Source organism: Heliangelus exortis, chromosome 1, assembly GCF_036169615.1.
Source record: "Heliangelus exortis chromosome 1, bHelExo1.hap1, whole genome shotgun sequence".
Lineage (NCBI taxonomy): Eukaryota > Metazoa > Chordata > Aves > Apodiformes > Trochilidae > Heliangelus > Heliangelus exortis.
Genome location: NC_092422.1, coordinates 68,666,991 through 68,689,472, shown reverse-complemented (window position 1 = coordinate 68,689,472; position 22,482 = coordinate 68,666,991). Strand labels below are relative to the sequence as shown.

Here is a 22,482-nt window from a genome sequence, read left to right as displayed (position 1 = left end):
CCACTTGTGCGACTTGACATACCAGCTTTACAGATATCCTGTTCGTTGGAGCATAGGATTAGAGCGGTGAACTATGTAACACTGGGCCAGAACAAGGTGAAATAAGATTTCTTTCCCAATTTTGACACGAGCTTTTTGGCTGACACAGCAATTTTCCCTATCTTGAGGCATAATCATCAAGAGCTCCTTGGCTGCTGTGGGAGCAGCTCTATTCGGTACTCGGCTGCTGCACCCCTAGGTGCCTTCTCAGTTCTGCTGACCCCCCAGCCAACCCCGGCCATATAAACATTTCGCAGGTCGGAGCAGGGAACTCAGAGGTGCTCTGGGCGCTCCCCACCAACTTGAAAACAGGGAGTGAAACAACGCGTGAGAAACCCTTCGAAATGCACGGGTTGAGGGAGGCTCGCTCGCCATGAAACGCTGGAGCTGCCCCAAGCCGCGCTCCCACGCGTGGGGGATGACTGACTCCCCAGAGCTGTCAGTGTGAAAGCAAGTGGGACAGGACGCCGCTTTGCGAGGACCTTTTAAATAATTTTTAACTTTCCATGGGGAGTGACGGGGACCTTTCCCCCGTCCTCCGGCAGCCGCGGCACTTAGGGTGAGGGAGGGCAGAGGCAGCCTGTGTCCCACTCCATTCCTACTCCATCCCTTCCCCTCCCCATGCCGTGCTGCTCCTCAGGCGGGACGTGGGTTTAGGGGAGCACAGGGAAAGGGCACCGGCGTTACCAGACACCCACGGGCTACGCCGCGGGCGGGAGACGAACTCGGCGCTCCCGCCGTGCGGCGGAGCGGTACTTCCCTCCCTCCTTCCCCCCCCCCCCCCTTTCCACTCCACTCCACCCCCTCCCTTCCCCGCCCCTCTATCCCTCTGAGGGATCGTGCTGCAGCGGCAGGGAGGCAAACCCCGCCCCTCCGCCCCGCGTGTGGCGCGGCACTGCTCGGCACGGCACAGCGCGGCCCGCCCGGGCTCACCCTCGCCATTGTCTGCGCGGCGGTCCCTGTTGCGAGTGGCGGGCGGCGCGGCGCCTGGCCGGGATGCTCAAGAGCTCCTCGCCCCCTCAGAGGCGGCAGCGGGAACGGGCTCCAGCCCCCGGGAGCAGCTGCTCCGCCTGCTGAAGACTGAAACTTTGCGTCTCCGCTGCTCCCTTTTCTCGCACTTCCCCTCGCCGGCCCGACTCGCCCCTCTCCATGCGCTGAGCGGCCCCATGGACGCCTTCAGCGCCGCCAAGGCCAAAATGGGGGCGAAGAGCGGCGGTGAGGTGGCGGCAGCGGCGGGGTTGGCCGCGCCTCAGCCCGCCGCCCCGACCCCCAGCCCCGCCAGTCCCGGTTCGCCTGCCGCGCCCGAGCCCGCCTCCTACAAGCTGGAGGACTTGGAGACCCTGGCCACCGTGGGTGAGTGCGGGAAGGGGTGAGGCGGCGGGACCGGGGAGGAACAAAGGAGCTGCCCAGGTGCCTGCCTGCGGCTGTGCTGGGCGCTGCCCTCCCTCCTCCCGCCAGGCGCGGCCTTGGTGGTGCCCCGGCGGCCGGTTGTCCCCTTCCCCAGCGTCCTCTATTTTTTTTTGGGCGTGCCTCTTCCCCCCCCCCCCCCCCCCCTCCATCTCTTTTCCCCGCCGCTGCCCGGAGTCGCGGCCGTCTCGGCGTTCTTGGGCCCCTTCTGAGGCAGCGGGATCGGAGCGTCAGCCGTTTAACGGCCGGCAGGTGCCGTTCGTGGGGGGTGATCTCTCCCCCCCCGACACGCACACGCGGGACCGCGGCGCTGGGGAGGGGGCCGCCGGCCGGCGTGAGGCTGCGGGGAGCCGCAGGGCTGCCTGTGGTGGCCGTGCGGCGTTGAGGGAGACGCGCCTCAGCTTTCCCGTGGTTTGGGAGCTGGGCTTGGAGGCTGCAGGAGGTTATCGGCATTGTCTGTCCCTGGTGCCCGCTGAGGAGCCCCCCTGGTGCCGGTGTCACCGGCGTAGGCTGCGAGATCCCTGGTTGTGGTCTAGCAGCTGAACGAGCCTGTAACCCGTGTTTGGCCTGTCTGTGAGGTAGGGACAGTGCGTGCTGGAGCCGAAAGAAATTTTAGTGGAAAACCTGATCTGTCTGGTTTAACTCAATTTGCCTGCATCATGATAAAAAATGCATCATTTAAATGTAGTTGTCGGGCCAGTGGAGAGATCAAACAGGTTAACTGAATGCAGCTAAGTATATTTCAAAAATCCCAACGCACTGCCGTCCTGAATACTGATGCGAAGATGCTTTGCATGTGTAGAATTATAGTAGAAGGCAAGGTTGCATCTCTAGTCTACCACAGTTACTAAAAACTGCCTGTAATCAGCAGCATTGCTCAGTATATGCATGTGTTTAATGAACTAGAACTTCAGAACTCAGTGATGTTCTTATCCACTGTATCTGTGCTCTGTGTCTGAATGTACATATGAATAGTTAGATCGTTTTGCTCCTGATTTGAAGGCTTGTACGTTTAACTATATGGAAGTTTTATTTTTATTTAATTGTTTTTATTTGAAGGACTGTGAAATGATTTTTGGATAGAGTTATTCCAGTATATGTTATAAATCTAAATTTAGCCTAAGTTCTCTTCAGGTGCAAATTCAACCCGTTCTTGGTGAAGTTGATGTTTTTAGTAGGTCTTTAAATATAGAGTTGGAAAGGCCTGCAAATGTGATCAGTGAAGACCATGTTATCGTCTTCTGAAGCTCATTAGTTTTTAGAAATATTTTTTCTGTTTTGGAATATGAATGTACATTTTATTGAGAAATGGAGATTATCAAGAGATGGCCTTGAAGGCTTCTGATACTCTTTTTTTCCCCACCAGAAATGATTGATCTTGTTTGTTTCATCATGACTGGTGGCTGTGGATATGACTGTCATCACAGAGGATTATGACTTAAGTGAGGAAAAATAGTAATTTTCAAAGAAGGCATAGTAGTCATGGAAATTTTCCTAAGGCTAATGAAGAAATGAAGACATAATCCTAGTGTCAGTTTTAAACTGCATAACTTTTTGGAGTGCTCTTTAAGTTGCTCCTTAGAATTTAAGGAAGAGGAATGTTGTGATTCTAGAAGCTATAGAGGAAGTCTTAGAAACACTGAGAGTGTTTGATGAAGACACATAGAAGGGAATAGGATTTAAAAGGAGCAGATACATGCTTATCAGGGCACTGAGAGAATACTTAAAGAACAGTCTTCCTTCTCTGTTTTCCCTAGTTTGGTTGAGGGTTTTTTTGGTGGTGTTTTTATTTTTTTCCCCCCTCCCTTCTTTCCTCATATAGCTCTGTCTGAGAGGATGACAATTCTTTGCCTCTGTTAAGAACCATGGTATTGGTTGTTTTTTAGGGAGAGGGAAGACAAACCACAAAACTTGAAAGGTATAAAAATGAGAACAGATATTTAAATAAGGCCCTAACTTATCTAAGCAGATGAGAGTACTTTTTGGTAGTTGGGTTTGAAGTGAATTTATGACACAGCTATGTGCCTCAGTAGAAGACTGTGAAGAGGGAAGGGGGACTAGTTCATGACCAGGAAGCAATACGGAAGCCTCAAAGTGATACTGAAACTGAACTGCCACTCGAAGTTTGTAAAAGATGCAGTGCCCTGCTGGTGTGTCTGTAGTGCATCTGAGATCTGAGCTAGTAACTCTGTATGAGGTTGGGCTGTGTCCTAGGCACCCACTAACATGCTGCGTTGCATTCCTGAGTTAAGTGGGTTACAAGTTAAAATCTGTAAAGAATACTGCAGAATACTATGTAGCTGTGTAGTTTAGCTTGGAAAGCTTGCTTTAGCTTGGCTTCAACCTTTTTCAAATTAAGTTAGTTAAGTAAAGGTTAGATTTATATAAACACATGTAGTGAAAGTGTATATCTAGAATTTTTTGCTCAGTAGTGGTTTAAGTCAATATACCCAATCTTCTGTTTTGATCTCCCTGCAAAATTGGTGTGATTAATAGGTTGTCATCAATTTCACTATAGCAAGTTAGTCATCTGCAGTTTGATTGCTGTGATAAGAATAGCCATTTTCTTTCTGTTGTTCTTGAAAGCTCACTGCTTCATCTGGGACAGATGTTTGTGGAGAGGAGGGGTATGACCAGAACAGAAGTTCTGGGTTTTTTTTAACTAGAATAATTTTTGCTTCTTGCAGACATACCCAGGCTTAGAAACAGTGTGGCCTTAGAAAAAAATCAGCTTAAGAAAGGGACAAAATAGCCAGGTGATTTTGATGCTCTTACAGCTATTAATGAGTAATATTTAAGGTAACGAAATGATGTTGGTATCTGTAAGACTATAGTTGTCCCTGTCTTTCTGTCCTTCAAGAGAAAGTTCTAATCAAGTTAATCTAAAAAAAAAAAAAAAAATAATTGGAAACACTGTCTTCTTTGAAAATAATAGCTACTGTTTTAAATATTCTTCCTAGTCTAAGAGGTTTAAAATCTACTAACCTCACCAATGTAGTGCAAGGCTGGATTGGGTGTGTTCTCTGTGTTTTCTGTTTGACACTGTCCCTGGTTGAGCGAGGAGCTCTCTGGGAGGGAAGAAAGAGCAAAAGGGGAGAACAGTTTAACATAATGATTACAAGGACAGTTATCTCTCCCAGACATCCCTGGACTCAGCCCTTGTTTTGGTGTTTGTTAAAAGGCATTGGGAGTGGAGACCAGAGTACAGGTATACTGTTGAGGGAAATGCCCTGATATTTAGCTGATAAAGTGAAGTTATGGGTTTGGAGAGGGATACATACTGGTTTCTGGCACTAAGCAAGGTTAAACAGGAAAAATATTTCTTTGAGGGTAGTTCCTGAGAGGTTTAAGGTAGGCTTTGAACCTTTGAGGTGTATGTTTTTTCTACTCTTGCTCTGGAGCTGGAAGTGTTGATTTCTCTACTTAGGTACTTATGACTCTCCTTTCAAAGGGGGTCAAAATGCAAGTATTTGCCCAGGAACTGGTGCTTGGACCATGCTGCATCTCAGATGAATTTACATATTCAGCTGTGCCAAGACTAAGGTAGTTCTGTGTTGCACAGAAGCAAAAATCTGTATGTCATGACCACCATGTTCATTGAAATGTAACTGCTGAACATTCATGGCTCACCCATACTTACCTGAATCAATTTCAAACTTTTTGTGGGTCTGTCTGATGGAGGAGAGGGACTGTGAAGACTAATAGAATAGTTTTTTAGTCATCCTTGTTTCTGAGCATTTAAAAAGAGCAGTCTTTCTATTACTGCAGCCAGAGAGGCTGCAGTTGGACACTGACAGATCCTCATATCCATATTGTGGCTTGTGGCATAGTTAGGTGTACTCTTCTGTGGGTTGAAAACTGGCTGGATGGCTAAGCCTTGATGGTTGTGCTGAACAGAGCTAAATCCATTTGGTGGCTGGTCACCAGTGGTGTCACCCAGGGTTCAATTTTGGGGTTGGTCTTGTTCAATAACTTTGTCAATGATCTAGATGAGGGGATTGAATGCTTCCTCAGCAGGTTGGCAGAAACCATTAAGTTGGGTGGGAGTGTTGATTTGCTTGAGGGTAGGAAGGCTTTGCAGAGGGATCTAGACAGGATGAATTGATGGGCTGAGGCCAAGTGTCTGAGGTTTAACAAAGCCAAGTGCCAGGTCCTGCACTTTGGTCACAACAACCCCATGAGACGCTACAGGCTTGGGAAAGAATGGCTGGAAAGCTGCCTGGTGGCAAAGAACCCAGGGGTGCTGGTTAGCACCCAGCTGAATATGACCCAGTAGTGTGCCCAGGTGGCCAAGATTACTGACAGCATCTGGTTTGTGTCAGGAATACTGTGGCCAGCAGGAGAAAGGAAGTGATTGTGCCTCTGTATTTGGGCACTGGTGAGGCCACACCTTGAGTAGTGTGTTTGGTTCTGGGCCCCTCACTGTAAAAAGGTCATTGAGTTGCTGGAGTGAGTTCAGAGAAGGGCAGCCAGGCTGGTGAAAGATATAGAGAACAAGTCAAATTGTGGGAATTTAGATTGTTCAGTTTGGAGAAGAGGAGGCTGAGGAGAGGCCTTATCAGTCTCTACAACTATCTGAAAGGTTTTATCGGTCTCTGCAACTATCTGAAAGGTTTTATCAAGTTGGGTGTTGGCTTCTTCTCTCAAGTAAGTAACAATAGAACTAGAGGAAATCCTGAAGTTGTGCCAAGGTAGGTTTAGACCAAATATTAGGAAGAGTTGAAGAGTTTCTTTACTTAAAGAGTGACCACTAGAATGGGCTGCTCAGGGAGGTAGTGAGAAGAGTCACCATCCCTGGAAGTATTAAACGTGTAGATGGGGCACTTCAGGACTACTCTAATGGGGTCTTTTTTTTTTTTTTTTTTTTTTTTTTTGAGGGGTGGGGGTTGATGGCTGGATACAGTAATCTTAGAGGACTTTTCAAAGCATGACAATTCTGTGATCGTGAAATGGAAATATTAACTTAATTCTTATAACCTAGAATAATATGTACAAGAAAACCAGGAGATATTTCTTCACTTTTGGGTAGGTGAAATAAGGGACTAAATGTTCTGTTATTAAATGAAAATGGTAATAGGGAAGAGAGAAGGAAGAGAATTCTAGAAAGAGAAAGTTTACAAACTTATTCTTGCCCTCTGTCCTGTGATCTGTTTCCTGCCCAGTTTTCAAAGTGCAATGAATTCCAAAGCAGGCTTTATAAATGTAAATTGGGCTTTGTAAATCTATTCAATTGATTGAAATATTTTAATAATAGTGTTTTCATGTGAAAAGATTCTTTTAAACAACCGTTCCCATGAAGTGTTTTAAACTAAACAAATTCAGAATTAAAAAATTGGGCAAACCAGTATTTTAATTTTTATGAGCATGGGAAAATTTTTAAGAGCACATGGGAAAAGTGAGGCGCAACATATTTTTAAATACTTAATTTTACTGTGTTGACACACACCAAATATGCTAGCCAAATCTATTTCAATTGGAATTATATCAGCAAGACAGCAGGTACGGAACTGTAGTCTAATGCTACAATAAGAGATCTGCTTGTATATAGAACATTGCATACTATTTTCTCTGTATATAGTTTAAGAAAAAATTTCTGCATCAGAATTCCTGAGTTCCTCTTTACTAGCAAATAGCACTGGTGGCCTTTTGTTGTTGTTGTTGTTGTTTTCAAAAGGGCTGAAATTAGTTCTGTTTCTTACCAAGTGTTATTTTTGGTTCCACTACCAAGGTCCACCCCTACTTAAAATACTATGTTCTAAGGGAAGTGTGAGTATTTTGTTTCCTGTTTTGTCACCTTTCCTTGATACTGAAATGATAAATAATAATTCATTATTTTACTTGGCAATGCCTTTAGATACCAAAAGTTTTGAAAGAAAACATGGGCTGAATGTTGTGTCTGCAATGGTGACTTAAATTCACCATTACTTATATGCATCTTTGAGACTTTAGTCATAAAGCTAAATGACTTGGCTTTTGTTTTCACTCTCTGTCTGTGGAATGTCTGTGTTGCTGCATTTTTCCCTCCCACAAGATCATACTTGTCCCAAAATAAATTCTTAGTATTGTTATAGCTAATGTTCTGGAGAGGAAGTGACCAGGTGTGACTCAACTTTCTTCTCTTGCTTTTCCTGTTATCCACTGCTGAGGTGAGTTTCAGTAATGTAATGTTTATTGTGGAGTAAGCAGTAACAGGTCCTTTCCCACACAGTGGTTTTTCTCATTAGGCTGGGAAGAATGGATTGAAAAAAATACTCTTTTATCTTTCCCAAAGTTCAGAAAAGTGAGAGTAAAGGAAGGAAGTGTGAAAACTGAAAGTTTGCATTTCTACTTTTCTGTCTTCGGTGTTCACAGTCAGTGTTGAGGTAGACAGCTTGTGTTTGCTGTCCTGTTTCTTTTGACTTAATCTTGTTTAGATAACTGATGGCAGAAAGAAATTATATGTTCTTTTTCTGATGTTGTGAACTTGACAGTGTGTTATAGAATGGGCTTTGACGTTCAAATATACTTCTTGAAGATAAATAATTTGTTAAGTCCTATAAAAACCCCAGAGATGCACAAAAGTGCTTGTTGCAATGCAAATAATCTGGAACTCAACTAGTGCTAATACTTCAGAAATAAGAAGCATGTGAAATTCTTCTCCCACAACATCAAAGGCACTGAACACTGCACTTTCTGCCTGCCAAGTTTATGCTTAAATAAAACCTGTGTTCCAGGTGAAGATAACTATTGAAAAATTCTTTCATCAAGTGTCATGCATCAGCACAAGCTGAAAAAGATAGAAAACCTGGAGAAAAATAAAGATTTGAATTATTATTTTTTTTTCTTCCAAAGACTGAGATATGAACTTAAAATACTGGTGGTGGTGGGCAGCATATGGCTTAACTCACCTTTTCTTTGGTTAGGTTCCTGAGTCTGCATGTTTGGGCTGTTTGTAGCTTAAAGGGAGAGCAGCCTGTTGGAGACTAACGTCTTGATATTTTGACTTTTACATCATAAAAACTTAGGGAAACAAATTCTGAGTTAAAGTGTGTTTAATCTTGGTTTGGTTCACTTTAAGGGTGGTGTTGCAATACGCAAATATTAGAGAAAAGAAAAGGGTGGTGGAGTGTATGTACCACTTCTGTTTATTGCAAGAGGCATAGACTTACACAGCAAGGAAGAATGAATTTTGGTGAAGTAAAGATGGGAACTTCATGTTTACATTGCAAGGGCTTGTCTGGGCATACTGTGTTCTTAACCAAATTAGTTTAGGCTAAACAATACAATTCCCTTACTGTTGATACTCATCAGTGTAAAATTTTTTCAGCATTAGCTTGCAGTACTTTGAGTAGTCGAACACAGTGTCTTTACTTGGGGAAGCATCCTCCCATTTTTACACAGTTTTAGAGGGTTTTAGCACCTTTAGAGATGTCAGTAGCATTTTACCAAGTGGTGTGTGTTAGTGTACACCTAGTGCAATTCTTCTAATTACGCTAATTAGGTTTCTTTTTTTTTTTCCCTATATGAAGACTCTATTTCAAATGAATGAACAAATGTGTCCTTTTAAAAAAAAGAACAACAAAAAAACCCCAAAACAACAATAACAACAAAACACAGAAGGGAAAGGTCTAACATTCTTTTAATCACTTCACATTAAAAAAGTAGTTTAGTTTTTACTTGAAATACGTATCTTTTTTGTTATTGATAACATTTGATAATATGTACTCTTTAGATACTGGGAGGCTACAATAACGTCTTATTTGAGCCTTCTCCTCTCCAGTCTGAACAACCCCAACTCTCTCAGTCTGTCTTCATAGGAGAGGTGCTCCAGCCCTCTGTTCATTCTCATGGCCCTTCTCTGGACACGCTCCAGCATGCCCATGTCCCTAGAAATATTCAGAGTGTGGTCTTCTGGACATACCTATGTTGTAGAATACCAATTAAAGTTCTCCTTTTTAGACATACCTAAACTAGTTTTAAACTGTTTTCACTTAATTTCATTATTACTGCTAGTTGTATTGAAAGTACAAATTAGAATGCTCACGCTTTTGGTAAGGAGAGCTTTCCTGCTTACCCTGAAGGATTTGTACTAAAAGCTATACCTATTTTAAGGAAGTTTGAGGATATTTGCAGTTCAGAGTTTCGATGCTCAATATTATTTTTTTTGTGTGTGTGTGAATTCTGACAGCTGCCCTATCCAGTCTTAAACTGTGGTGTTCTGTGCTGTTTGTTAGTGAAAACTTTACACTCAGCTGCTGTCTTTCTTCACCCCTGGCCCAGCTTGGAGCAGCTGATAGCTAGGCTATTTACCGACTGACAGGAACTTTTGTGTAAATGTGTTGTCATTTTTCTGCAGGGAACCAATTAGTCTGCTTCGATATGCTTCACCTCAGACATACTGCTAATGTGTGTTTTGTTTTATTTATAACTGAAACACATTAAAATTAGTGAGGGCAACGTTATTTCTTTGTGACTAAACTGCATGTTATAATGTATTTCTGTGCAATATCAATAATGATGGAATATTAGACTTGTCTATTGGGTTGATTTGGTCAGTGGAACCACTGTGAAGTCTTGCTTTGATCCTCAACTTTCTTAGTCCATAGAAGAAGCAGGGAAGTCCAGCTCTATTTGGCCTACCTTATAGTTAAGTAAATTTGAACTTCACCCCTCAGGCAATTTAAATAATTTGGGAAGTGTATGGATTTCTAGTCTTATGACTCTTTGGGGGCAGTGTTTTTTTTAACACCAAAGTAAAAGTAAATTTGTTACATGGTCTTATTTGGTTTGCAATGTATTTCACAGCCCTTATGACAACAGGTTGTGGTGTCTAAAACAGACTAATTTTTGTGTAAAATCCTCTTTACTCTTGTTTCTTTTCTGGATATTCAGCTTCCTGTATTGGATTGCAAATTTCATATATATGGGTATGTAGTCAAATTCATATAAACTCGTGGAACATAAGGTTTACAGTCTAACACGATGTAGAAAAAAAGAGAATATGGAAAAAATCTTCTATTCCTTCTCTGTCAGCAGATACAGGTTTTGTTAATGGCTATCAATTGCAATTAATCCTTTGTTTCTACAAGCTATTCATACTGTATCTATAACATGCAGCATTATTTAGTGTTTTTTTGGGTTTTTTTTTTTTTTTTAAGCTAGAATACTTTGGACTTCCTTAAAGGATTGCTTCTGAGCTAATTTCAGGTGTAATGATTTATATTTTGTATTCATCGGTGTTCTTGGGAAAGGCAAGTCAAGGCAGAAGAGCCATGTAATATAAACTATAATTAGCAGTTGGAACCTTTGACTTAAATATGCCTGTGTTTTTCTTGTGTGCACTTGACGTTATCTTATGCATATTTTCAAAAGGCACTAAAACTATCACTGCAATTCATTATTTTGTCTGGAAAAAAGAGTTTATCTAATTTAATACAAGAGTGGATCATATGCAGCTGTTAAGATATATTTTTTCCCTTGATTTTTTGTGTTTGTTGTTGAAGTGGGATTTTTTGTTTGTTTTGGGGTTTTTTTGGTTTTTTGTTTTTTTTTTTTGTTGCTGTTTTGTTGTTTTTTTTTTTTCCTTCTTGATTCTTACATAGGAAGTAATGGTCTGTTATAAGAATAATATGAGGTGACAATTTAGGGTATAATCTATGCAGTATTTGAGTTTCAGTATGGTTCTTCATTAAAATGTAGCTTCTTGCACAGCAATCATGATGTGTGCTTAAGTGTTTTTCTCTCTCTACTGGGGAGCATGGGGACTCTGAGCAATCTGAAATATTTATGGTAATGATGCTGCCATAATTGTTGAAGATGCAGGGAGCTCTCTGCATTAAAACAAAATGTCTAGTTAGTATTTTAGTATTGCTTTTCATGCCCCTCTGGTGGCTCTCCAGTCAGTAAATTAAATACTCCAGAATTTAGTCAGATGTTAAGAGAGCTACCCCCCCTGTAGATTCTTCCACCCAGTTTAGCCTGTTTTGAAGGTTTTTACTTTGCTGATCCCCTAATGAGGGTGCACTGTAATAGCTATGTGGATGGTGAATATAAAAACTAAGAGGCTGGGAGCTAGCTTGTGTTTATGTAAAACTACTTGGTGCTATAATTGCAGACTCCTCTAGCCACCTGCCCCAAAACTGATGACAGAGCTCTAGCCTCACACCTCTTGGCCTCAGCTTTGTTATTGGCTTCTTGCGTGCAGGAGATGATATCCTGTACAGCTTTAATTTGCATGACCTGCTAAAAATAACTTCAGAGCGTGCATTGTAAAATTTTAGTTTGTTTTCAGGAAGATTAGTGGGTAACTCCTTGACTGACTGTGGAAAACAACCAGTGAGGACAGGTGTTGGTCAGTCTTTTTCTAAACTGGAGTTCTAGTCCTCTCTTTCATCAAAATGTTTCAGGTTGCATATTGGCATGGTCAGTTTGTGTTCTGAGGCCAGTAAATTCTCCCAGACTTTTGTGATTTTAAAAGGGCAATGAAGACTTAGGCAGTATCTCTTTATTTAACCCACCCAGTCATTATATGCAGGAGTGGTGAATATAGTAATTATACTGAATTGATGACATTCCTCTTTCTCTCTTTTTTTTTTTTAGTGATCAACATAGTTCAGAGTTTCTAGAACTATCACAACTCTTTATTTGCAACACTAGACTTACTGTAAGCTGAAAGATTTATTTTGGTAGTGGTGGTAGAGGTGACTTTTTGCTGCCTTTGTTAGTTTGGTCTAAATTTTTCAATGTTCCTGCCTGCACCATTGTAGGTTAGGCAGAGGGCAGCCTTGCTGGCTTGCTTTGGGATAATTCTGGGAAAACAATGCTCTGGAAATTTGTGATAGAGTTTACGTGGGTCTTGTACATTTTGTGAAATAATATCTGACATCTAAAGGATATTTTGGAACAATACTTTATCTTATCCCTTAAAAAAAATAAAATTGTAACATGTTTTAGTTTTCTGAGCATAAGATGTGGCTATGGTATAATTCCATAAATGTTTAACCACACTGATGACTGATGTTAAAGCAGATTGAGAGGTAGAATCTCAAAATTGAGTTTAGCCAGGATTTTTAATATTCTTTTAATATGAAATATGTATTAATTATATTATACTACAGGTGATGTTACTTGCCAGTGAATTTCTTTTGCTTTTGAGAAAAGCTTCCAATACATGCTAATAGTAAATACTGATTGTGGAATGGGAAATGTGAAAGACAGCTGCCTTTGTGGATAATTAGCCAGTCCCTTAGTAATCTGTATTTTTCTCTGACATGCCTGCAGGTAAGCTCATCCAACTTAAAACTAGAGCAGTATCTGTTTGTATAGTTACTGATAAAATAGTTTAGAATATGTGTGTTTCACATTGCTTTGAAGAGTTTCCTAGGAGTGTACCTTGGTGATAAAATGGTGATAAAAGCATGCAATATGTATAATTTTGTCTTTGAATCTTGATATTAATTAATTGCAATTAAACATTTATATGCTTTGGCACTAAGTATTAGGAGACAAGACTTCATACCTCTGTGTTAATTTTAATTTTACTGACTATTTTCATGTTTGCCATTTGTGTTTTAATAGTGTTCTTTATTAGTGAAATGGGCACTACTGAAGCAGATGAATAGAGAACTCTGGCAGATAGTAATGGAGATTAATGCATAAGCGAGGCTATACTTTTGGTTCAGAATGTTGGAATTCCTATTTGAAAATGATGTTGGAAAAAGAGCATAGGATAAGGGGACTTAATGTTGTTTTGAGACACTCTTCCACATTTTCTAGGTACATTTGTGTTTCCTCTGTTCTTTTAGAGCAAAACAAGTAGATTAGACTGAAAGTCTGGCTAGGAGCAAGGTTGAGTATTCAAAATCATTATATGTGAAGAATCATATGTTACAGTGCTCGATTTAGTAGGTATATCTAAACTTGTAGTTGTTACTAGTTAATAACTGAGTGTGTGATGTCACCAATTTTGTTATTGCTTCATCTGGATATAAGCCAGCTACGGATTCACTGATATCCCAAAGTTGGTCACTCCTGATTTGAATATTGCCAGTTTATCTCCCGTAATACAATATGTTGGTAAACCTTTCTAATCTCCATGTTTTTGCATTTAAAGTATTTGAAAGAGGAAAAAATTCTCCTGCTGGCAATTGGATGTAACAGCTAGAGAGAGATTCAGAACTCCAGATACTCCCCAACTTGGTGTGATTTCTCACCTAATTGACTTTCATTTTTGATAGGGATGTTAGGAGCTGCATTGTTTGAGAACAAACAGAGCATTGTTGCTTGGCCTCCCTTGGTTCTCTGAAATATGATTCTTGAAATAAAATTAAACAATGATTGTAGTAATAGGAAAAAAATGCTAGGACACTTGGGGGGAGAAGGAGAACAGTGAAAAGGGAAAAAAACTGCTGTTTGGGCACTTTGTTTTGCAAATCCTTCTGTAGCATACAGTTTGTTTACATTTATACACAAGAAAAATATGTTTTTACCATAAAATACAGTAATCTCCAAATAGCTTTACATGTTGTACACAGACCTCATTTTAAAGACTTAGGAACTTGCTAAACTTGACTCTACTAAAATAGGAATTTCAGTGAAAGCAGGTGCTTAGAGACTATTTAAACACTGTTGGTACTTAACTTGTGTACAGGCAAATCCTATTAAGGATATTTATATTAGCAGTCATTGGCACAACTTTCTTTTAGTACCTCCTGAAGAAGTATATTTTGCATAGTGCAATGTTAGTTTCCTCTTCTATCAGTGATATAGGGGGATGTTTTATATATGAACTAATAATTTAATCAGTCTCTGTCCTGTCTTCTGAGATTGTTACTTGTTTCTAGGAAACATGAAATCATCTGAAACAAACTGCAGTTTACTTCTTAGAACAGCAAATATCTAATAAGTTTAATAATTTTTCTTGTTTGGCATGTATTGTGTCTCTTCAGGGCAGAAATGTGTCTTTTATCTTTGCTACTGAAAACTTTACATGCTCGAGCTTCTGTAAAAAATGCTAATGGATTATAAACTGCAATTCATCATATACCAGTGACTGTCAGGTATGACTGATTTGGGTTATATATGAATCAATAACCCAGCCCAGATAGATTGGTTTTGTGTTATTTCTTATTCTTGTATCTGTCCCTGCCTTCTGATTGTAGCACATTTGAGCTTGTGTGAGTCTTGAATTATAAATTATGTCAATATACTTATTCTTTAATAATTTAAAATACACTTTTGTTAAAAGGTGTGGTTATGTAAACTGCAATAGTGAGTGAACCTCTTAGTGAGCAATGGTGCTGTGATTTTGGAGAAACAGTCTACAAGGGCATGGCAGGCACTCTTGGCATGTGAACTACAGTTCATGAACTCAGTTAGCTGTAATTTAATCTATCCTATCAAGGTGGTGTTGGATTTGGTATTCATTGCTATCTTTACTGCAGACTGTGATCCTGGTTTTAAATGTATCTGACTAGGTTTAGATAATTAATTCTGAGATTTTGTGGGGTGAGGGAATGGGAGAGAGGAGAAGTGAGAAGCAACTATGGCAGTAAACAATGAAACAAATTAACCTGTAGCTGGGTAAATGGCTGTGGGTGTATGTGTGTGTATATATATTAAATACCTGTACATCTGCGTATATGGTATATGCTGCTAAGAAATCTGAAGTATGATGAAGACATATATTGGATAGCAAAGCAAAATAACTGAAAATCTAAAAGGAAATATTGATTCTTGTAGAAAAAAAAAAAAGAAAATAAGATAACTTGGTTTTATTTTCAAGATCTGAGTATTATGACTAACTGCATTTAGTAACTGGAAAGTGAGAACACTGGGCATATAACAGGGGCCCTGTGTGGCTGTCTAGCTCGTAACTGTAACTGTGATATAATAGGATGGAAATCCTGTTTTCTGTTACTAAGGTCTGTGTAGCAGCCTTCACTATTATTACAACTGTATAATATACATAATGCTCTATATGACTATACAGGGCATTATGAGGTAAGATCCAGGTAATAACTCCTCATGGCCTGTGGAACAGAGCATTTGATAAACCCTCCATGCTGAGAATTGGTTTCCTTGCAGTATTGTAAATACACTATAAGTTGTACTCTTGTGTCTGGAGTAGATGTTTGTGAGAAAGGGTGTAACCAGGTAATACTAATCACAGAATTGGAGTGTTAGGGATTGGAAGGGACCTCTGGAGATTATGTAGTCCAACCCCCTTGTTGAGGAAGATTGCATTGAGAACACATTGCATGGGATTGCATTCAGGTGGGTTTTTTTTTAATATCTCTGTCTCTCTGGGCAGCCTGGTTTTTGGTGGTGGTTTTTTTTTTTTTTTTTTTTTGTGTGTGTTTTTTTGGTGTTTGTTTTGTTGGTGTTTTTTTCCTTTTGGTGTTTTTTGGTTGGTTGGTTTGTTTTTTCTGTTTTCTTTTTAAAGTTTTGTTTTTCATGTGAAGCATTCTCTAAATTAGCCAGTCTAATTAAGATAGAGAGCCTGTTAGTGGGTGAATCCAATTAAATGTTAAAATGAGATTCAGCAATTTAAGTTGAAGAATCTTGAAAACTGGGTCTAATAGGGATGAGATTTTATCAGCCCAAACTCAATTCATGTGAAAAGTTAGGTGGTCTTCTCAATGCATTTAAAAACTGAATGAAATTTGTTTGACAGTGTTCCGAGTGCTTTAATATTTTAAGGCAAGTTCTCAGTTCTTATGGAAGGATTTGTATAAGGTACATGCTCCTGGATGTGTCTACTCTCTTACTTCTTCTGGATGTATGCAGGTATTTGTCTGTGGTATTATTCATATACAACAGGAGGGTGAAGTGACTTTAATTATTTTAATGGAGCCAGTCCTTGAATTGACACATAATAGTTAAGAAAGGCCTACCCAGAAACAATCTGGAAATCGAAATTGAACACAAAATTACCATCGAAATGAAACTTGAGTTCTGTATTGTGAAAGACTATATACAATTTAAAGGAGCATATACTGTGCCATTAATGGGATTCAGTAGTGTTCTGCAATGCAGGTTTTGATTTTCTTAGATTTAAGCCTTCTCATAGTATGCATATGGATTTATATTCCTTAAGTTGGTCATTCTATAAAACTGAACATCAAGTAGTATAAAATAGATCTGAAACTTGCATTTTGATATAAATATTCCAAGAAGTAACGAGCTTAGCTCTTCCCCGATGCTTATAGTAGCTTGGAAATTTAACAATGAATATTGCAGCATGGTAAATGTAAATCAAAGTAAGCTAAATTGTACTTACCTGTCCAAATAAAGCATCCATTTTGGAATCATAAAAGCATTGGCCCATCTGTGACTGAAGCATATGCTCTGTGGGATATTTTGTTTCTCTGTGTCATTGATGTTTAATTTTAAACCTTATCCTTCTCTTTACTCTTCATATGAATGAATTCTCAATTTCATATGGTAACTCATGAATAATTTAAAATCTGATAGATACTTTTTAATACATATATATTTACTACTTAAATATTTTTTTCATGACCATCTAGTAGTCATCGCAAATGAGATTTATTTCCATAAGCTTATATGTCAGTCTTTTGATTTGGATTGGAAAGAATTTCTTGTTTAGGGAGCTCACCTATATCCTTGCATGTTTGTGAGGTCTTTCCATCTGCATTTTTAAATTAGCAAATTAGCAAAATATATTTAACGAAAGTAGTGTTACGTAAATAATAAAAGGTAAATATTTGACAAGGTGATTTTATTTGTGTTTGTTGTTGCTGTGTTCAGATTTTTGTTTGCTTGATTTTTATTTGGTTTGGTTTTTTTAAGGAAAAAACAAAATAGAAACAGTGTCCAGCACAAAAACGTCATCTGGTATAAGCCAAAAAGTCTATTCTTACTGTTGGAAAATTAATCATATTGTTATGATAGTTATGATATATGCCATAGCCTCTGAAACTTACTTTAGTATTGACTGTAGTAACCCACTCAGCTCTTAATTTCCATTGTCTTGAACCGTTCATTTCTTGAGACACACTTTGAAAGTCAAGGTTGTTTCAGGAAAGGAATTTATCTATAGGTTGTTTGGGTGTATTGTTTCATAACTTTTCAGACAGAGGTTTTTTTATGTTCATTAATTTTCAAATGTTCTCATTCTGGTTCATCTTTGCCCATTTAAATAATTGTCCATTATATACAGCTTTTAAGTCTTTGTTGGCTTGGATGGACTTATTTGGTATGGAATTCAGAGATATAGTATTGATTGGGACTGGATCCCAGTTTGGTGGTTGGAGGGAAAGGGAAGTGCATGTATAAAGCTAAGAAGGGCAGTTGGCTTCTAACTGGGAAAACAGTAGAGCGGCTGGAGAGAGAATTTTCATTTTAGTGTCCAGCAGTAGGAAATGGGTAAATGGATTTAAACTCAAGGAAAATAAGTTTAGACTGGATATTAGGAAGCTCTTTAGTACGATGGTGGTGAGACTATAGAACAGATTGCCCAGAGTAGTTGTGGATGTCCCCTCCTTGGAAGTGTTCAAGGGTGGGTTGGATGAGGCCTTGAGCAGCCTTGTCTAGTTGAGAGAAATCCCTGCCCATGGCAAAAAGGTTAGAATAGATGTTCATTAAATTCCCTTCCAACCTAAGCCATTCTGTGATTCTTTCTGGTTGAGAAACTGCGTGGTAAAAACAGAAGAAAACCTGATCTTGCCATTCTTTATGTCAGTCACACAGTATACTGAACTCAATTTGGGGAACAGAGCAGAATATTAAGATGAGACTTACTTATTTTTCAGGATTATAGAAAAAAATAGTGCAGTAGTTCATACAATCCTGAGTAGTGTGAAAAATTTAAAAAACACAGTCCTTTTCTGCTGCAGTATTTAAGTCTTTATACTAACATAATTGTTAAACCAACACTGGTATTTCTTCAGTAACATTCAGTATTAATAGAAACAATATTTTCAATCTTTACTTCTATCAGTAATGAAGTTCCTGGTCAGCATAGAGATCTTCTGAAATGTTTGATATTTGAGAATGGAGTTTGGAGACTGGGATTTTGAAACATAATATTTGTGTTAGTGTATTTGTTCAGTTCCATATCAGATATAACTTTATTTGAATATTCTAGACTTACTTCCTCTTTCTTTCATAATAGTCCTTTATGTGGAGCATATTATTATGTCCATTTGAGTGCCAAACAACAGTGATTTCATCACCTTACCTTGGACAGTGTTTCACTATTTTGTATGGTATAGTATGAGAGAATTTGGAAAGGTAATGAACATTTGAAGTAAATTCTAGATACATGATACATCTTTATTCCATAGTCTCTCAGGAATGTCAGATGATACTGCTTCATGAATATAAACAAAGCCTTCCCTTTGAGGGATACTTTGTTCCACTTGTGAATTCTCAATGTATTAACCCTTAAGCAAAAATAAATCCATTTTCAGTGCTTGTTCTAGATTTAAATAATTTTTGGGAGAAGAACCTTACTGACTTGTAGCTTGATTTTGTTTTGCAAAACTTAATTTACAAAAGATAGAATACAGGGTCTCAGTGGCCGGGCACACTACATAGCTTACAGAATTGTCGTAGTTGGAAGGGACCTCTAGAGATCATCTAGTTCAATTCTCCCACTAAATCAGGATCACCTAGAGCACAGGACTGCATCCAAGCTGGTTTTGAATATTTTGGTGGAGACTCCACAACTTCCCGGAGCAGCCTGTTCCAGTGCCTTGTCACTTTCATGGTAAAGAAATTTTTTTCACATATTAAAATGGAACTTTCTGTGTTCCGTCTTGTACCCATTGCCCCTCATCCTGTCACCTGGTCCTTCTGAGAAGAGTCTGGCTCCATCTTCCTTGCACTCACCTTCAGATGCTTGTAGACATTAACAAGGTCTCCCCTCATCCTTCTCTTTTCAAGGATGTGTTCCTTCCGTGTGCAGAGGAATTTTATCAGTCTTTTAGGGAGGTATTATGTCCTTTGTGCATAGTATAATAAAATCTCTAGTACTCAGTACTACCAATTCAAAACAAAGATCAAACTAAATAAAATTTTTAGAAAATTTCATTTTATCAGAATTCTTTGTGGTTTTGTCTGAATAGCAGCTCAAGTGTAGGGTGCACATCTGTTTAAGTCCCTTCTAAGACTCTCTTGTGGTGTATAAGCTGGAAAAACGTAGATAAAATTACAGAAAACATGGGTAAGTGCAAGCTTGCAAGTTGGATGTGATAAGACGGGTGCTCCAGTCCCTTTATCGTCCTTGTAGCCTCCGTTGTACTCTCTCAAGTCCCTCTTGAACAGGGGAGCTCAGAACTGGATGCAGTACTTTAGGTGAGGTCGCGCTAGGGCAGAGTAGAGGGAGAGGAGAACCTCCTTTGATCTGCTGGACACACTCTTCTTAATGTACTCCAAGACACCATTTGCCTTCATGGCCACAAGGGCACATTGCTGTCCCATGGAAAACTTGTCCACTGGGACTCCAAGGTCCTTCTCCATGGGGCTGCTCTCTAGTAGATTGCCTCCTAACCTGTACAGGTGCATTTTGTTATCCCTTCCCAGGTGCAGGATTCTGCCCTTGTTCATTACGTTCCTTTTGACCCAGCTCTCCAGTATGTCCAAATCTTCCTGAATGGTCACACAGTGCTCTCAGTTTTGTGTCACCAGCAAACTTGCTGAGAAGACACTGTCCCATCATCAAGGTCACTGATAAAGATGTTGAACAGGACTGGACCCAGCACTGATCCCTGGGGTATTCCACTAGTTACAGGTTTCCAGATAGACTCTGCACCATTGATCACCACTCTTTGGGCTCTATTGTGTAGCCAGTTCTTAATCCATCTCGCTGCGGATCCTTCTATCCCACAGTTCCTGAGCTTGCCCATGAGGATGCTGTGGGAGACTGTGTCCAAAGCCTTGCTAAGGTCAAGGTAGCCAACATCCACTGGTCTCCCTTCATCTACCCATTCAGTCACAACATCATAGAAGGCTATCAGATTAGTCAAGAATGATTTCCCCTTGGTAAATCCATGCTGACTACCCCTGATAATCTTCTCTTCCATGTGCTTAGACATGACCTCCAGGATGAGCCACTCTGTCATTTTTCCAGGGATGGAGGTGAGGCTGACTGGTCTGTAATTGCCTGGATCTTCCTTTTTGAAGACTGGAGTGATACATAGGTATCATTTGGCATAGTTTTAGTGACGTGTCTGAAGAATTAAGTGAGTTACTAAGAGTTCTTTTTAAAACTTCAGCACTGTATACATCCTTATACAAATTAGCTTATTCTGTGCCAATAATTTCCATATTATGAAATCCTATGTGCACTCATCAGGCCATGTAACTTGAAGGTTTCTTTCTTCTGTTTGAATGTAGACCTACACAATGTAAATGACTATCGAGCCTACTTGTGTAGAATGACTTGATGATCTGCAGAGAGAAATAGGTACTTCTGAATTCATAAATTGGATGTGTAAACTGCTCAACTGAACACAAAAGTTACTTTTTTTTCCACTCTGTTGATTTTGAAAGCATTTCTCCCTGACTGGTCCAAAGGTATGCTGTGCATAAGTGAGGAAGTTCCAACTCAAGGTGTCTGCAGAGGCAGTAGGTTGTTTGCTTAAAAGGTGGGGCAGTTCTGTCTCAGCTTGTGTTTAGGGTACAAAAACCTGGTCAGTTACTACCTGTACACTATTAGCCTGAAGCTTTACTACTTCTGTGGTTTTGCATTGTGAAAAGACTTTAAAGTTTCCACCATAAATTGCAATGGCAGTCCTTCAGGCCATATATCCATTGGATCTTTTGGCGTTTAGCCATTAAGAGATGTTGTGGATCTCTGAAGTCCTCTGTGGTAATCTTTTCCTTTAAAGAAGAAAAAACTCCAGTTTGTCATTTTTATAAAATAGCCATCTTAAGGTAGAATGTGAATAACAAATGTTCTGGCTCTTTGAGGCCTTTAACTACTACACGGTGGACAGGCAATGTGAATGTCCAGAGGTTTTTGTTTATTTTGTTTTGATATTTCCTGAGTTAGCTGTGTATTGATGAAATTTAAAAATTTACGGTCAACTCTGAGTAACAAAAAGGTTGAACTGAACCTCAGTTTCACTGCTAACTTGATAGAATTTCCATTCTGTATCTGGTAGAATTTTCCTTCTGTATCTGGATTTCAATCTGGCATTTCTAGTTAAATATCAGCTTAGCTGATGTACCTGTGCTTAGATCCATATGCAAGTGTGTTTCTCAACTAGGGCCTTCTGTGCCTAATTTTTGTCAGGAAAAATAGCACAAAATAGCAGCAAACAGGGAAATTTGAACAGTTTTCTGTTAGTTGTGTATTAACTTGTTTCCTGAAACATAGAAGGCAACTAAAATGTGCAGAGTGCATTCAAATTAAGTCAAAGACTTTGATCTGCCTTCACTGATGGACTTCTAGACATAATTTACTCTTCAATCTCATACCTTAAAATCATTTTAGAAATACCATATTAAGTAGTAAATAGATAATCTGTTTCAAATCTATTTAAAAATACACTTTTTGTGCACTATGTAAGAAGTGCCTCTTGATTTGTTCTACCTTTAGCACTATTTTCAATGAATATGGAAGTGAAATGTAATTGAAAGGAATGTATTATATGAGATGCCAGCCCCTCAAAAGGCTTATGTCCAACACTGGTGAAGGAAGAAATGAGTCAAGTGCAAACAATAAAGCCTTTATTACATTTGGTCAGCAATAATAAACCTTTGTACTTTAACAAGATTTTTGTGTTTGCTTTTTAGATAGATACAGTCAAGAATATTAAGCCTGATACTTTCTTTGCATTAAAGTTGGACTGAAGCATCAAATAATCCTTTTGGATAAAACAAAGGAAGAAATCTTCAAGAGCTGAGATTGAGGACAGACAAAAATGTGCTGATTAAGTTTAAAATAAATAAATCAATCCCCCTCCCTCCCCCCCCCAAAAGAGGCACATATTTCTGGGTTGAAAAGGAAAGTGGCAAATCAGGTGTTGGATACCTTCTAAGTACCCCATTTTAACTTCACAGAATTCAGATGAGGCTGCTGTTAAA

The 22,482-nt window shown here is 39.5% G+C and overlaps 1 protein-coding gene across 1 annotated transcript in view; it reads left to right on the top strand.

Moving 5' to 3' along the window:
* The first annotated feature begins 931 nt into the window (after positions 1-931).
* The window catches only part of PRKX (protein kinase cAMP-dependent X-linked catalytic subunit), a 61,465-nt gene continuing 39,914 nt past the window's right edge, over positions 932-22,482 (top strand). The window contains exon 1 of the mRNA XM_071747561.1: positions 932-1,392. Coding sequence (XP_071603662.1) covers positions 1,206-1,392 — 187 coding nt within the window. The 5' untranslated portion in view covers positions 932-1,205. The remainder of the gene's footprint in view (positions 1,393-22,482) is intronic.